Source organism: Dipodomys merriami, unplaced genomic scaffold (assembly GCF_024711535.1).
Source record: "Dipodomys merriami isolate MVZ:Mamm:240054 unplaced genomic scaffold, mDipMer1.0.p SCAF_125, whole genome shotgun sequence".
Classification (NCBI taxonomy): Eukaryota; Metazoa; Chordata; class Mammalia; order Rodentia; family Heteromyidae; genus Dipodomys; species Dipodomys merriami.
In genome coordinates, this window is record NW_027202549.1 from 1,166,249 (window position 1) to 1,183,189 (window position 16,941).

General features: G+C 46.9%; 1 protein-coding gene across 2 annotated transcripts; it reads right to left on the reverse strand.

The window, feature by feature from the left end:
• Positions 1 to 7,395: 7,395 nt before the first annotated feature.
• LOC138823931 (C-C chemokine receptor type 2-like) lies at positions 7,396 to 12,770 on the reverse strand. Of its 2 annotated transcripts, XM_070017438.1 has the most exons (3): positions 12,570 to 12,770; positions 9,466 to 9,569; positions 7,396 to 8,767 (listed from the first exon to the last, which is right to left on the reverse strand). In XM_070017438.1, the coding sequence occupies exon 3, from the start codon at positions 8,738 to 8,740 to the stop codon at positions 7,637 to 7,639; it is 1,104 nt and encodes a 367-aa protein (XP_069873539.1). In that variant the 5' UTR covers positions 8,741 to 8,767; positions 9,466 to 9,569; positions 12,570 to 12,770; the 3' UTR covers positions 7,396 to 7,636. The 2 variants fall into 2 exon arrangements, with proteins under 2 accessions (XP_069873539.1, XP_069873538.1); XM_070017437.1 differs by lacking the exon at positions 9,466 to 9,569.
• Between the last annotated feature and the right edge of the window lie 4,171 nt (positions 12,771 to 16,941).

Below are 16,941 nucleotides of genomic sequence, written 5' to 3' on the forward strand. Positions count from 1 at the left end.
ATTAGGCAGGATAGAGTAGGAAGCAGGGTGTCTTTAAAGAGGGGTGGAGTTTAAAGGCCCTGGAGAGGAAAAAAAAATCCAAAAATAGTTCTTCTTTTAAAGTTACGTTTAAGATATAGCCCAGTGTTGGGGCACCTGCTTGCCTGTCATCCTAGCTACTCAGGAAGCAGAGATCTGAGGACCATAGTTCAAAGCCAGCCCAGGCAGTTCAAAAGACTCATCTCCAATTTACCAAGAAAAAAAAAAGCCACAAGTAGAGGTAGGACTTAAGTGGTATAGACTTGAAGGCTAAAAAGCTCAGGGACAGTGCTCAGGCCCTAAGTTCAAGCCCTATGACTGGGACATGTACGTACACACATGCACACACACACACACACACACACACACACACACACACACACACACACACAAATAGAGATAGAAGAAGAGTGAGTGATATCCCTTCAGGAAACTACATCTGAAAGAGGGAAATTGCTGTGTAAAAGGGAAATGGTTAGTGTCAATGTTAAGGGGAAAAAAAATAAGAATGTTCCAACAGTTGCTCTCTAAGTCAATTCAAAAACTGGGTACTGGTGGCTCACGCCTGGCATCCTAGCTACTCAGGAGGCTGAGATCTGAGGATCGAGGTTCAAAGCCAGCCTGGGCAGAAAAGTCCGTGAGACTCTTATCTCCCATGAACTATCGGAAAATTAGAAGTGGCACTGTGGCTCAAAGTGGTAGAGCATTAGCCTTGAGCAAAAGAGCTCAGGGACAGCGCCCAGGCTCTGAGTTCAAGCCCTAGGACTGACAGACCAAAAAAAAAAAAAAATCAGCTCAAGTCAACCTTGAAACATTTTTATTACTATTATCTCTTATTATCGTTGTTGTTGTTGTTGTTGCTATTACCTTAGGGCCTTGCGTTCTTATTTGGCATGTATGCTCAAGGCTGGTGTTCTACCACTTGAGCCACAGCTCCATTTGTAGCTTTTGGGTGGTTCGCTGGAGCTAAGACTCTCACAAACTTTCCTTCCTGGGCTGGCTTTGAACCAGGATCCTCATATCTCAGCCTCCTGAGCAGCTAGGATGACAGGCAGATGCCATCATCATCTATCTCAAGAAAGCCCAGCTTGTAGCCCATTTCTGTCCCTCAGCTTTCCTATCTACATACAGGGCTGAATGGTATAGGCAGAGTTCGTTGGGCAGAGCGTACAGTTCCAGGTTATTGTTGAATTCAAGCCCTTGGTTGATTTCTGTGTGGATCTCTATTTGGCCCTCATACTGATGTTCTTACTTCCCGAAAAGCTCTAGAAAGGGAACTTGACATATTAGCTAGCTTCCTGCTCAGTAAGTAAGATTCTCGGTAAAGCCTAGGGGACTTTCATTTTCCAAAAGCATTTGATGCTTAGGTAGTCAAAATTTTCCTGGTAGCAAATGTTAAAACCTGGCTTAGATAACAATACCATTCTCCCACAGTAGTCAAACCAGCCACATCATAGAATCATCCAGCGATCCTTTCTTATTGTTGCATTTTATTTTTATTTTTTATTTTATTTTATTTTTTGGGGGTCCGGTCGTGGGGCCTGAACTCTGGGCCTGGGCGCTGTCCCTCAGCTCTTCAGCTCAAGGCCAGCGCTCAACCACTTGAGCCACAGCGCCACTTCCAGCTTTTTTCTTTTTGCTTATGTGGTGCTGAGGAATCAAACCCAGGGCCTCATGCATGAGAGGCAAGCGCTCTACCACTGAGCCACCTTCCCAGCCCCTGTTGCATTTTATTTTATTTTATTTTATTTGCCGGTCTTAGGGCTTAAACTCAGGGCCTAGGCGCTCTTCCTGAGCCTCTTTGTGCTCAAGGATAGTGCTCTTTGAGCACTTTGAGCTACTTTTGCTTTCTGAGTGGTCCGTTGGAGATGAATCTCACAGGAATTTTCCTGCCTGGGCTGGCTTCGAACCATGATCCTCGGATCTCAGCCTCCTGAGTAGCTAGGATGGCAGGCGTGAGCCACTAGTACATCTTCACTACTCAAGAGGCTGAGATCTGAAGATCGTGGTTTGAAGCCAGCCTGAGCAGGAAAGTTGGTGAGTCTCTTTATCTCCAATGAAGTACCAAAAAAAAAAAAAAAATGCCAGAGGTGGAGTTGTGGCTCAAGTGGTAGAGTGTTAGCCTTGAGCAAAAGAAGCTCAGGGACAGTGCCCAGGCCCTGAGTTCAAGCCCCAGGAGTGGAGAGAGAGAGAGAGAGAGAGAGAGAGAGAGAGAGAGAGAGAGAGAGAGAGAGAGAGAGAGAGAGAGAGAGAGAGAGAGAGAGAGAGAGAAAGAGAGAGAGAGAGAGAGAGAGGCTTGCAGACTTTCCTGCCCAGTCTGACTTCGACCCCATGATCTTCTGATTTCAGCCTCCTGAATAAGTAAGGATGTCAGGCACAAGCCAGAGATGCTCCGCTAGATCTAGGCTTTGCTCTTTGGGGCTTTTTTGGCCTTGTGCTGCGTGACTGTCATCAGGCTCGCTGGTGAGACATGAGCACACACTCACCCCCAGAGGGCAATGTGGGGCAATGAAGGAGGCTGAGTCATTCACACCAGGGCTGGAGAGGCCACCGTTGACAAGTGGCCTCCTCTCCCCGAGTTTCCAGTTCCTCATCTGTCAAGTGATGCGGTAGATTTGGGGCATTTCTCATTATTATTACTATTATTATTGTTGTTGTTATTGTATATTTTTTGGTCAGTCGTGGGGCTTGAACTCTGGGCGCTGTCCCTCAGCTCTTCAGCTCAAGGCGAGCGCTCTACCACTTGAGCCACAGCGCCACTTCTGGTTTTCTAGCAGTTTATTGGAGATAAGAGTCTCACAGACTTTCCTGCCCAGGCTGGCTTTGAACCACGATCCTCAGATCTCAGCCTCCTGAGTAGCTAGGATGACAGGCGTGAGCCACACCAGTGCCCGGCTCATCTCTCCTTTAACTCTACCTAATCACACCTGGTTTGAAAAGTACACACTGACATGAAATGAACATTCATCAACGGGAAGGAAACACAACTGTCTGTTTTGAATTTCTGGTTCAGAGGTGTGGTCCAGGCAATTCTTAGATCATCTGAAGGATGTAAAAAGGAACTGAGAATCTCCAGAACGTTCTCCAGATATTAAGCCTTTGTTCTGGTATGAGGAGAACCCCAAAGTAGCCGTTCATCTTGCCATGATGTTGTTTTTGTTTTTGTTTTTTTAAATTTCTGTCTGTCTTTCTACATTGTACCTTCCAATACTTGGAGCGCTTCTCACCTGGATTGTGTTCCTACTCTTCAAAGAAATGATCCATTGAACTGGGCACTAGTGGCTCTCTCCTGTCATCCAAGATGTGAAAATTGTGGTTCAAAGTCTGTGAGACTCTGATCTCCAATGAACCATCCCAAAAGAAAAAGCTAGATGTGAAAGTGTGCCAGTAGAGCCTTTGCTAGTTTTTAAATTTATTTTTATTGTGGGTTGTGCAAGGCCTGGGTGATGTCCCTGAGCTCTTTTGCTCAAGGCTAGAGTTCTACCATTTAGAGTGAAAGCTCTACTTTCAGTTTTCTGGTGATTAGTTGGAGATAAAAGTCCCACAGACTTTCCTGCCCAGACTGGCTTCAAACTGTGATCCTCAGATCTCAGCCTCCTGAGTAGCTAGGATGACTGGTGTGAGTCACCAGCATCTGGCTTAGTGGTTGTACTTTAGCTCAGTTTCCAAGTCTGCCTATGCATTTTTTTTTCCAGTCATGGGGTCTGAACTCTGGGCCTGGGTGCTGTCCCTCAGCTCTTCAGCTCAAGGCTAGCACTCTACCACTTGAGCCACAGTGCCACTTCTGGCTTTTTCTGTTTATGTGATGCTGAGGAATCGAACCCAGGGCCTCATGCTTGCAAGGCGAGCACTCTACTGCTGAGCTACCTACCCAGCCCCTGCATTTTGTTTCTTTCTCCCTTCCTTTCTTTCTTTTTCTTTAAAAATTAATTTCATTTATTTTTTTATTATGTGATGCTGAGAAATTGAACCCAGGGCCTCATGCATGCTAGGCAAGCGCTCTTCCCAGCCCTTTTTCTTTCTTTTCTCCCTTTCTTTCTTCCTTCCTTTCTTTTTTTCTCTCCCATCCTTCTTTCTTCTCTTTCTTTCTTTCTTTCTTCCTTTCTTTCTTTCTTTTTCTTCTTTCCCTCCCTCCCTCCCTTCTTTCTTCCTTCCTTTCTTTCTTCCTCCCTTCCTCCCTCCTTCCCTCCCTTCTTCCTTCCTTCCCTCCCTCCTCCCTCCCTCTCTCCCTCCCTCCTTCCTTTCTTTCTTTCTTCCTTCCTTCCTTCCTTCCTTCCTTCCTTCCTTCCTTCCTTCCTTCCTTCCTTCTTTCCTTCCTTCCTTCCTTCCTTCCTTCCTTCCTTCCTTCCTTCCTTCCTTCCTTCCTTCTTTCCTTCCTTCCTTCCTCCCTCTCTTTTCATATATTTCTCCCAGTGCAGCTGATGCAATCAACAGAGCATGTTGCGTCATCGCCCCACACCTCACCCCTTCCATGCCTCACCCCCCCCCCCAGGCCACACACAGACCTACTGTCACCTTAAGTGGGTCACAGCTCTCTAACAGGATATTACCTAAGACTCCCCTGGGGCCCCAGATTGGTTGCCTATTGACCTAAGATCAAGGACAAAGAGGTGTTAAATCTTCTGCCTTTCGAAGGAAACCACACTTCGGGGTCAGACACCTCCCTTTGGAGGTGTCAGAGGTGACAGAATCCATCCTGTGTTCCACCCAGCACCTCAGCTCCTCCCGCTACAAGTCTTTCCCAGTGAAAGGTGCGTGGATGGGGAACCAATCAAGGGAGGGCTTGCCAAAAGGAAGTCCCACCTCCCTGCTCCAGTAGGATTCCCACAGAGAGGGCAGGCCAGGTGTAGCATTGGAAAGGGAGGTTGGGGGGGGTGTGGGGGGGGGGGGAAGATGGCTAATGTGGTTATCACAAGAGAGCACTGGTTACAGGTGACGTGTGAGATCCTGCTGCTGGGAGGGGGTGCAAGGTGACCCCAATGTTCAGGAAATGGAAAGCTGGAAGAAATCTAGTTGAAGAGCAATGGCACAGGCTTGCAGGTGGTAGAAAGCAGTCTCAGCAGCTCTCGGCCCCTCTGGCAGGGAAAACAACATGAAGCTCTTCCTTCTGGGGCGTCCTGATCAACACAGAGAAAGATACAGGCTCCCCTTTCCCCGCCCTCTCCTCTTCTCTCCAGTACCAGTGCATGTCCAGGAGTGGAGGAGACACAGAATCTCCAGGAGCGAGGACACAAAAATCAAGGGCTGGAGGCCCGAGAGTAGAGCAGGCAGACCGCACTCCTCTTTGCAGCAGAACCTTCCAGAACCCAGTCCTCTAAAAACCCCACTGAAATGAAGACAAAATAAAATCATTTCATACTGGGAATGGATTACATTGGGAAATGCATGTGTGTATGTGTGTGTATTATATGTATATATGAAATGGTACAAAATAACACTTTCTCTGGGTATATATGGGCCCTGCAGCTTGAACTCAGGGCCTGGGCCCTGTCCCTGAGCTTTTTTACTCAAGGTTGGAACTCTTCCACTTGAGCCACAGCGCCACTTGTGGTTTTCTGGTGGTTCATTGGAGATCAGAGTCTCACAGACTTTCATGCCCAGGCTGGCTTTGAACCACAATTCTCAGATCTCAGCCTTCTGAGTAGCTAGGATGACAGGTGTGAGCCACCGGCACCTGGCACATTAGAAATATATGTGTATATACACATATATATATATGTATATATATATATATATGTTTAAATAGGAAACGGTATAAAAGAGAGACTTCCTTTGTGCATATGCTGGTCCTGGGGCTAGAACTCAGGGGCCTGGGCATTGTCCTGTAGCTTTTTTTTTTTTTCACTCTTGAGTCACACACAGCTCCTGTTCTGGTTTTGGGATGGTTTCTTAGAGATGAGAATCTTGCTGGTGGCTCACGCCTGTAATCCTAGCTACTCAGGAGGCTGAGATCTGAGGATCTCGGTTCAAAGCCAGCCTGGGCAGGAGAGACCGTGAAACTCCTATCTCCAATAAACCACCAGAAAACCGGAAGTGGCGCTGTAGCTCAAGTGGTAGAGCACTCGCCTTGAGCTGAAGAGCTGAGGGACAGCGCCCAGGCCCAGAGTTCAAGCCCCATGACTGACCAAAAAAAAAGAGAGATGAGAATCTCACAGACTTTCCTGCCCAGGCTGGCTTTGAACCAGGATCCTCAAATCTCAGCCTCCTAACTAATAACTAGGATGATAAGGGTGAGACACTGTGACTGGGCTGGCAGTCTACTTTGAACTCAGGGCTATGTCTACTTGTGTCTTCTCAGCCATCGAGGCGCAGGGCTGAGGGGTGGGAGCTGGGAGGGTCTGGTGGGCGGCAGCGTGGCCTCTCTGATGCCCTGCTTTGATGTGATTTGCGATCAGCTCCTGTGGGTGGGACAAGGAACGTGATGTAGAGGCCAAGTGCACACGTCAACATCAAGGGTAGGTATGTGTCGTACACAGGCGGACGGTACGTGTAAAATTGTGAGCAAAACAGCCAGCCACCCTGCAGCATCACAGATCTTATTTCTAACACACGAGCTGGGACCGTGGATTATTTTCCCGATCATAGGTTCTGTAGAAACAGTAATTTACGTCGCCTCAAAACAAGAGTGCCTTTGTGAAGATGCTTGGAGGTGACATTTTTTTTCTGAGCCTCTAGCTTTTTTTCTAGAACCTTCTGCGGCCCTAAGGACCTTCTGGGATCACCCTTCCAACTCCCAAGTCTCCTGCTCACGATTCTGGCTTTCTGTCAGATTAGAGACACCATTGTCTGTCAACCTAGCTACTTAGGAGGCTGAGATCTGAGGATTGTGGCTCAAAGCCAGCCTGGGCAGATAAATCCATGAGATGTTCATGTCCAATGAACAACCAGAAAGTCAGAAGTGGAGCTATGGTTCAAGTGGTAAAGCACTAGCCTTGAGTGGAAAAACTAAGGGACAGCGCCCATGGTGACCCTGAATTCAAACCCCAGTATTGTTCCCTCCAGCCCCCACCAAAAGAATGTTTTTTACTAACAAAAAGTCTTGGTGTTGTTGGTGGTGATTGTGGGGCTTGAACTCAGGGCCTGGGCGCTGTCCCTGAGCTCTTCAGCTCAAGGCAAGCACTCTACCACTTGAGCCACAGCGCCACATCAGGTTTTCTGGTGGTTTATTGGACATAAGAGTCTCACCGACTTTCCTGCCTGAGCTGGCTTTGAACAGAGATCCTCAGATCTCAGCCTCCTGAGTAGGTAGGATTATAGGTATGTGTTACCAGTGCTGGGCATGAGGCTTAAAAATACACACACACACACACACACACACACACACACACATTTCCTTTAAAAAAAGATAAAGAAAATTGCTACTTTTTATTCATTTATTTATGTGTATATTGTGTATATGTGTGTGTGTGTGTGTATGTACATGCCAATCCTGGGTTTTGAACTTAGGGCCTGGGCAATGTCCCTGAGCTTTTTTTTTTTTTTTTTTCTTTTTTGCTGGTTCATTAGAGATAAGCAGTCTCCCAGACTTTCCTTCCACAGGACTGGCCTTCACCTGCAATCCTCAGATCTCGGCCTCCACGAGTAGCTGAGGATGGACAGGCATGAGTCATCTTCATTTTTACAAACCTGCAGACACTTCCTGCTCCCCGGTAGAAGGGGTATAGGCCGAGCTCGCTCGATCGGCTGCCTCCCGGTAGAACACCGGGCACTGTTTGCAGAGACGTTTGGCAATGTGTCTCCGGAAGAAGGTGATCAGATACCTCCGGAACTTCTCCCCGACGAAGGCGTAGATAATGGGATTGATGCAACAGTGGGTCATGCCCAGCGTCTCGGTCACCTGCATGGCTTGGTCTAGGTGACTGGCCGACTTGCAGTTACTCAGGCCGAAGAATTCCTGGAAAGTGGTCAGGAGCAGGACGAGGTTATAGGGAGCCCAGAAGAGGAAGTAGACGATCATGATGACAAAAATGAGCCTCACGGCCCTGTGTCTCTTCTTCTCATTCCGACACCGGAGTAGGGTGTGCAGGATGCTGGAGTAGCAGATCACCATGACCAGCAGGGGTAAGATCAGACTCAGGATGTTCCTCAGGATGGTGTGGAAGTTCTTCCATGCTATTGGGAAATACGGGCCGCAGGTGTCACCGGCCTCTTCCTTCTGGGATTTCGTGAAGCTGATCCCAGGCAGAGAAGCCAACAAGACAAGGATCCATGTCACCGCGCTGGTGGCCACCCCAAAGGTGACCGTCCTTGCTTTTAAAGCCAACACGGCGTGGACGATGGCTAAATACCGATCGATGGTGAGGAGGATGATGAAGAAGATGCCCCCGAAGTAACCAGCGTAGTACATCCCTGTGAGGAACTTACAGAGGACACCCCCAAAGATCCACGGGTTGGAGGCATAGTGAGCCCAAAAAGGTAGCGTGAGGAGGAAGAGGAGATCGGAGACGGCCAAGTTGAGCAGGTAAATGTCCGTCATGCTCCGAAGCTTCTTGCAGTAGATGAGGGTAAGGACCACCAGGGTGTTACCCACAAACCCGCACACGAACACCAGGGAGTAGAGAGGAGGGAGGAGCTGAGCCCCGATGTGCCTCACGTGGACTTTGTCACAAGGTTCGCCATAGTCGTAGTCATAGGCAGTGGTGGCTTCTTGAAGGTTCTCGGTGACATTTCTTGTCAAAGGAAGCGTCTCGGAGGACATGTTGGAAGCCATGTGCTCATCCATTGTTCTTTTCCTTCTCTCTTGGGCCTTCTGTGGGCAGAAAGCAATAATGATGATGATGATGATGATGATGATGATATTACCACCACCCCCATAAACAGCATCCCAAAGTTCGGGGTGCTGTCCCTTCCCACCATAACATTTTCCCCTTTGATTCCCTAGTGAGGGCCAATATTAGTTATTCTACAGTTAAAAACCCACGTCTAGGGCTGGGAAGGTGGCTCAGTGGTAGAGTGCTTGCCTTGCATGCATGAGGCCCTGGGTTCGATTCCTCAGCACCACCTAAGCAGAAAAAGCCAGAAGTGGTGCCGTGGCTCAAGTGGTAGAGCTCTTGCTTTGAGCTGAAGAGCTGAAGGACAGCGATCAGGCCCTGAGTTCAAGCCCCACGACTGACCCCACCCCCAAAAATGCATGTCTACCTCTTCTGCTGATTGGGTGTGGGCCTGTGACTCATTCCTAGAAAATAAAAGCACAACCTACTTGGGGGAGGGGTTTCTAGAAGGTTCTTCCTGTATAAGAGACACACACAGGAAAAATCCTGCCTTACCTCTTCTACCTTTGCAAATTGTCTTTTTTTTGGGGGGGACAGGGGTGGAGGAAGAGTCAGCCACAGGGCTTGAACTCAGGGCCTGGATGCTGTCCCTGAACTCCTTCTGCTCAAGGCTAGCACTCTACGACTTTAAGCCACTTCTGGTTTTCTGGTGGTGAATTGAAGGTAAGAGTCTCACCGGCTTTCCTGCCTAGGTTGGCTTTGAACCGAGATCCTCAGATCTCAGCCTCCTGGGTAGCTGGGCTGGCAGGTGTGAGCCACTGGTGTTCAGCTACAGATTATCTTGTGTAGGGTTGGTGTTTGATCATGAATGAAAGACACAGAAAAAATTAGACAAAAGCCCTAGAAAGTCACAAACAAACTCTTGAACTTCTCCTCTTCTGGCTTGTTATTTGAGAAAAATGTGGTTTAAAAAAAAAAAGCTATTGTGAATCACCTTTTCTGTTACTTGCAGCCCAAAGCATTCTTAGAAGTGACCCCCCCCCCCGCAAAAAAAAAAAACCCACGCTTTCTTTGGCCATCCTGGATTTCTCCACGTCCAGGCTGCAGTAACGCATGGTTACAACAATATTTCAGTGTCTCAGCTTTGAGCTGATATATATATATATATTTTTTTTTTCATTCTCATTGAGTGTTTGATTTCCTGCCAACTTCCTCTACTTTCAACTCTTTGGGGGTTTGCAAGAGGAAGCTCCCGTCTGAAGTGCTTCTTAGAATATTCTTTTTTGGCACTTACTTCTTCCCATTGTCCAGTCCCAAGCCTCAGGCCTTGGACTCAACTTTCACCTTTTCCACCTTTTCTTTCTTTCCTTCCTTCTTTCCTTCCCTTTCTCTTTCTTTTTTTCCTTCTTTCTTCCTTCCTTCCTTCCTTTCCTCCTTCCTTCCTTCTTTCCTCCCTGTCTATCTTTCTTTCTGTCTTCCTTCTTTCCTTGCTTTCTTACTTTTTGTGTGTGTGCCAGTACACTAGAGTTTGAACTCAGGGCCTGGGCAATGTCCCTGAGCTTCTTTTTGCTCAAGGCTAGTGCTCTACCACTTGAGCCGCAGCACCACTTCTGGCTTTTTTGTAGTAGTACTACTACTAGTAGTAGTAGTTAAGAGGCTCACAGACTTCGCTGCTTTGGCTGGCTTTGAACAGCAGTCCTCAGATCTCAGCCTCTTGAGTAGCTAGGATTACAGGCATGAACCACAGGCGCCCTAGCCCAGCCCTTTTCTTTCTTTCTTTCTTTTTTAACCTCTTTATTCTTTCTTCCAAATGCTTCCAGAATTGTGTCAGATAATCCCAGGGTTTTGCTGACAGTCCTGCCTGCCCCCAGCCAACTCAAAGCTTAGTCTTCAAGATGCACCTTTCTCCTAAACCTGAGAGGAAGTTTCCATTGTCCAGTAAATAAATATCTCTCCAAATCCACGCCAGCAGTATTTATCGGGTACCTACTAGGATGCTGTCCTTGCTTGTGGATACTAGGGATAAAGCAGGGAACAGAATGGTTGCCATGAAGCTACCACCAGCCCAGTCCACCTCCATCTAAGCACCCCGAGAAGCTAGCTCCAGTTGGTGCAGTAGCTTCCCTTGATGATCACCACTTACCGTATTGCCTACGAAGCAGAATTGGGTCTTACTCCGAAGCCCTTCCTCTTCCGGAAATCAAGAGCCATGCTACAGAGCCAAAGGGGCCTGGGTTCAAATCCTGCCTCCAAATGTTGGAGACCCATTACTTTTTTCCAAGTATCTACATTTGTGTGTGTGTGTGTGTGTGTGTGTGTGTGTGTGTGTGTGTGTGTGTGTGTGTGTGTTGAGTGTACGATATTCATTACGCCAGGCGCCAGTGGCTCACACCTGTCAACCTAGCTACTCAGGAAATGGAGATCTGAAGATCACAGTTTAAAATCAGCCAGGATAGAAGACTCTGATCTCCAACTAACCAACAACCACACCACAAAAAAAGGCAGACTTAACCGCGTGGCTCAGGTGGAAGAATGCCAGTTCCAAGTAAAAAAGTTCAGCGCTCAGGCACTGAATTCAAGTTGCTATACCAACATGTAAAAAGGCAAAACAAAACAAAAAACCTACCTAGGCTGCATAATGAAAAGGAAATTGTCTAGAATAAACCACCATTACCACCACCACCACCACCACAATAATAATAGTAATAATTCCATTATCTTCTTGGTGCCTTTGTTCTTTTTTTTTTTTTTTTGCCAGTCCTGGGGCTTGAATTCAGGGCCTGGGCACTGTCCTTAAGGCTAATACTCTACCACTTGAGCCACAGAGCCTCCTGTGGCCTTTTCTGTGTGTGTGTGGCACTGAGGAATCGAACCCGGGGCTTCATGCATGCTAGGCGAGCGCTCTACCACTAAGCCACCTTCCCAGCCTTCCTTGGTGCTTTTCAACTGCCTATTTCTTGTCTCAGTTGCTTGCGGGTGGTGGGTGGGAGGAGGGGGCTTGCTCTTGCCTTTGCTCCTAGCGTTTCCCTCTCCACCTACTTTTTCCAAAAGTTGAAATTAAATCGGCTTTGGGGGTGGGGGGATGGGGGTAAAAGGACCTCAGAGATACCGGCAGGTCTGCTCACCATGGCTTTGTTTAATTCCCTTTTCTACTCTTGGTCTTCAGTGATTTCGTATACCTTTAACCACCTTCTCTCCATTCCCCCCCACAACTCTCCATTTCCTTCAAGCCTCAGTGATTTTCTATGTACTTGGCCCTTCATCTATAATAGCTGGTGGGCTCCTATTCATCCTGCAATACCTCCTGCTCAAATGCCCCTTCTGTAAGAAACCTGATCTGCATCCTTGTACCTAAATTCTCTGGTCTCCTAACTTCTCTTATATCTGAACCAGCAACTGGCCACGCTGGTTGCTCTGAGACCAAGTTCTGGTCATATCACCAGATCTTGGTAAATAGATCTAACACCAAAAAAAAAAAAAAGGTACTAATTAGTAGCCAAACGCCACCAGCGGCTCACACCTGTCATCCTAGTGACTCAGGAGGCTGTGATCTGAGGCTCACAGTTCAAAGTCAACCCGAGCAGGAAAGTCCGTGAGACTCGTCTGTCCAATGAACCACCAAAAAAGCCAGAAGAGGAGCTGTGGCTGAAAGTGGTAGAGCAGACAAAGGTCAGGGACAGTGCCTAGGCCCTGAGTTCAAGCCCCAGGACCAGCACAATGCATTGGTTTTCTATAGCAATCTCTGCATTTCCAGCTAGGAGATGCTTGAAGCTTGTGATTCATAAAGTGACAGAAAACAACACACACACAAAACCCCCCCAAAACCAAAACCCCACTCACCAATGGCTGCCCTCCTCCAGGTGATACCGTCCTTCAGACTTGTCATCAACTGAAGCAGCTAGATACGGAGGTAGAAACTTAGGGTGCAGAAGTAGGAAATAAAGTTTCCTGCAAAAAGAGAAGGCGGAGATAGCAGGGCAAGTAATGGTAAAGAAGAAGAAGGAAAAAAAAAAAAAGAACACCAAAAAACAACAGTTTCTTCTTCTTCTTTTTTTGGGTCCTGCCAAAAACGTGTTTAGGTTAGCTACAAAAGGGGTGATTTTGCAATCTGGATTGTGTAAATTTAAGGATGAGTCAGGCGGCTCCGATTTCTTGGCTCCTGTATCTATGATTTTTGGGGGGGGGGGAGTAGGGGGAGGGGGTGGGGATTCTGGGGGGGGGTTCTGATGTTCTTCTATTTTCTGCCGTCCTCTCTGAGGTGGTGTGCATAACCTTAAAATCTGAATCTATAATTTCCTAGAAGAGAAAGGCAGGCTTGTTGGTGACTGGCGGGGAGAAAAATGCAGCAAGAGATTATTGTAATAGAGAACACGGGATTCTTTTGTGTGTGTGTGTGTGTGTGTGTGTGTGTGCGCGCGCGCGCGCGCGCACGCGTGCGCACGTGTGCTGGTCCTAGGGACTTGAGCTCGGGGAGAAAACATTGTCCCCGAGCTTTTCTTTCCTGCCTAGATTGCTTTTGAACCGCCATCCTTAGATCTCAGCCTCCTGAGTAGCTAGGATGACAGGCGTGAGCCACCAGTGTCTGGTGCATTCTAGTGTTTGATCACACAGGCTTGCCTATCTTGGTTTACCTGGACGCGGTTGTGAATTCTGAAGCCAGGGGGGAAATTCATATTTGCTGTCTGCAGCTTGACCTTTTCTTTCCAAGAATCGTTTGCAGTGTCGGCTTTTCTCGTTCTGACTCTACCTTGCTGTGTTATCACCGGTGTGAAAGTAGCAAGAATTACCCAGTAGCTCACACCTGTCATGCTAGCTACTCAGGAAGCTGAACTTGGATCACGATTCAAAAGCAACCCAGACAACCAGCAACCCAGAAAAGCCCTTAAGCACTCTTATTTCCAGTGAGCCAGCATAAAAGCCAGAAGTGGAGTTGGACCACAAGTTATTGAATACCAGACTTAAGCAAAAATGCTAAGCGATTGCACCCCTAGAACCTGAGTTCAAGCCCAAGCACTAGCATGCACACACACACACACACACACACACACACACACACACACACACACACAGAGTAGAAAAAAATCCTTTTTCTTCCCCAGGCTGGTCTTGAACTTGTGACCCTACTGCCTCTTGTAGTAGCAGAGATCCTTTCTGTTATTTATTTATTTATTTGTTTGTTTGTTTATTATTTGGTTGGTCGTGGGGCTTGAACTCTGGCCTGGGTGCTGTCCCTGTGCTCTTCAGCTCAAAGTGAGCACTCTACTACTTGAGCCACAACACCACTTCCCGTTTTCTGGTGGTTCATTGGAGAGAAGAGTCTCACAGGCTTACCTACTTGGGCCGGCTTTGAACCGCGGTCCCCAGATCGCAGCTTCCTGATTAGCGAGGGTGACAGGCGCAAGCCACTGGCACCCGGCTCTTTCTGTCATTTATTTATTTATTTATATTGTGAAGCCAAGACCACAGCAAGTAGGATTGTCGTTTTATGTGAGTATGATTTCATCCAGACCAAGTTGATCCAAACTTGGTTTTCTAGAATCCTAGAACTCGCTGCTCTAGTTTAGTAGGCCACAGGAAGCTGATAGAAACCACAGTGAACCCAGAAGCATCTGTGAAATGGTTGGGAGGAAGAATTTTTGTTACCTGAGCAACTTCATTACTGAAAACAGAGCCGGGGGTTGGGGCGGGGGGAGAATTATCTTTAGGTCACTAAAAAGCACTAAAAAGTCTTTCTGTCTTCTTGTCTCAAGGACAATTCTTTCCACCCTGTTTCCCACCCTCCTACCCCCCACGTTTTTAGTTGGATGAGACTTATCTTCCGCCCATAGCACAGACACAGGTGCTGAGAGCAAATTGAACTTTCGGTTTGAATGATGTTAACCCTCTTCCCCTACAACAGAAGTCCAATGAATAAAGTCCTCCAAAAGTCACAGGTGAGAGTTTAACCTGCAGAATTAACCATCATCCAGAGTTGATTTTTTTGGGGGGGGCGTGGAGGGGCCGGTCCTGGGATTTGAACTCAGTGCCTGGGCCCTGTCTCTGAACTTTTATGCTCAAGGCGAGTGCTCTACAGCTTTGAGCCACAGCACCACTTCTGGTTTTCTGGTGGTTCTTTGGAGATCAGAGTCTCATGGACTTTCCTGCTCGGGCTGGCTTTGAACCGTGATCCTTAGATCTCAGCCTCTCAAGTAGCTAGGATTACAGACATGAGCCACCAGTGCCAAGAATACTTTCTGATTTTATTTTACTTTGCAAGTTCTGGGGCTTGAACTCGGGGCCTAGGCACTGTCCCTGAGCTTCTTTTTGCTCAAGGCTAACACTCTACCACTTGAGCCACAGGGCCACTTCCAGGTTTTTCTGTGTATGTGGTACTAAGGAATCCAACCCAGAGATTCATGCATGCTAGGCAAGCACCCTACCACAAAGCCACATTCCCAGCCCTACTTTCTGATTTTAAAACATACTGAATGTATATAGTCATCAAAACAGTATGGAACTAAAAACTATGGAACTTGTATAGACATATAAATCAATAAAATGGAATGGCTTCAAACCACAATCCTCAGATCTCAGCTTCTTGCATCTAGAAATAAACCTGAACATCTATTATGAGTTAATTTTCAACAAGCATGCCAAGACTTTGGAATAGGGGAAAGAAAGAATCCTTTGCAACAAATTGTGGTGAAAGTAACAGGATGTCCACAGGTTAAGAGCAATGATCATGTCACCTACAAAGATTAGCTAAAAATGGATAAAGGCAAATCCTTATGGCTTTTTTTTTTTGTCAGTCAGGGGGCTTCAAGTCTGGGCCTGGGCGCTGTCCCTCAGCTCTTCAGCTCAAGGCTAGCGCTCTACCACTAGAGCCACTGCACCACTTCTGGGTTTTTCTGCTTATGTGGTACTGAGGAATCGAACCCAGGGCCTCATGCATGCAAGGCAAGCACTCTACCACTGAGCCACCTTCCCAGCCTCTCCTTATGGCTTTTGATTTGTCTATTAATTCTTAGATATGACACCAAATGCATAAGAAACCAATGGGTGGGAAAATGAGAGATCATACTTTAAGTTAAAACAAAAATCTTTCCTGCACAAAAGGACATTATCAAGAAAGTAAAAAAAAAATCTATTGAATGAGAGAAAATATTTGCAAATTTTGCATCTGATAAAGGCATACTATCCAGAATATGTAGAGAATATTGATATCTCAACACCAAAGGCAAATAAAAATGGACAAGGCAGGCTGGGCAGGGTAGTTCATTCCTACCATCCCAGCTATTCTGATGTAACTGGAACAGTTCTCTTTCTCAGATCTGTTTCTCTTGTACTATTTCCCTTTTTTCCCTTTAATTTGTTTTTCTTTTCTTTTTCCTTTATTTTTGGTGACAGTCCTGGACACTGTCCCTGAGCTTTATCATTTGAGCTCTATCATTTGAGCCTCAGTGCCGCTTTCAAGGTTTGGTTTTGTTTTCGGTGTTTCATGGGAGATGAAATTCTCAAGGACTTTTCTACCCAGGCTGGCTTTGAACCATGATCCTCAGATCTCAGCCTCCAGAGTAGCTAGGTGAACAGGCATGAGCCACAAGCTCCGGGCTTCATCTTTCTTGATGAGTATTTAGGGAAGAGAAGGCAGACTGAATTTCTTTTGTAAGATGATCCAATTTCCATTCCTCTTTTTGTGTGTGTGTGTGTCTTTTTTTAAAAAATAGTAACCATAATTTTACGTTCCTCTTTTGGTTTCTTACTCTTGAACCCTGACTCTTCTAGTTCTTTCAGTTCCGTCTCCTGAATTTTTAGAACAACTTGGTATCTTCCAACAGAAATGGCAAGTGTACGCTTTGCCTGGCTCTTTTAAGAGCAGTGCCTAAGAATTAAGAGCCTTTGAGGAAAGAGACAAGATAAATTCCTAAATGCTTTTTTCCTCCTTCCAGCGTGTGTGGTGGAAGGTGTTGGGTCTTAGCTTTCGATTGAGGCTGGAGGGTTGTGTGTGTGTGTGTGTGTGTGTGTGTGTGTGTGTGTGTTGTTTTGTTTTGTTTTCCATTGTGAGGCTTGAACTCAGGCCCTGGGCGCTGTCCCTGAGCTTCTTTTGCTCAAGGCTAGTGCTCTACCACTTGAGCCACAGCACCACTGCCAGTTTTTGAATAGTTCACTGGTGATGAGTCTTCAGAGAAGTCAGGTGCCAATGGCTCACACCTGTCATCCTAGCTTCTCAGGA

What these genes read in the sequence shown, in the direction of transcription:
- LOC138823931 (XM_070017437.1), bottom strand. Translation starts at nt 8,740, where the DNA reads ATGGATGAGCACATGGCTTCCAACATGTCCTCCGAGACGCTTCCTTTG.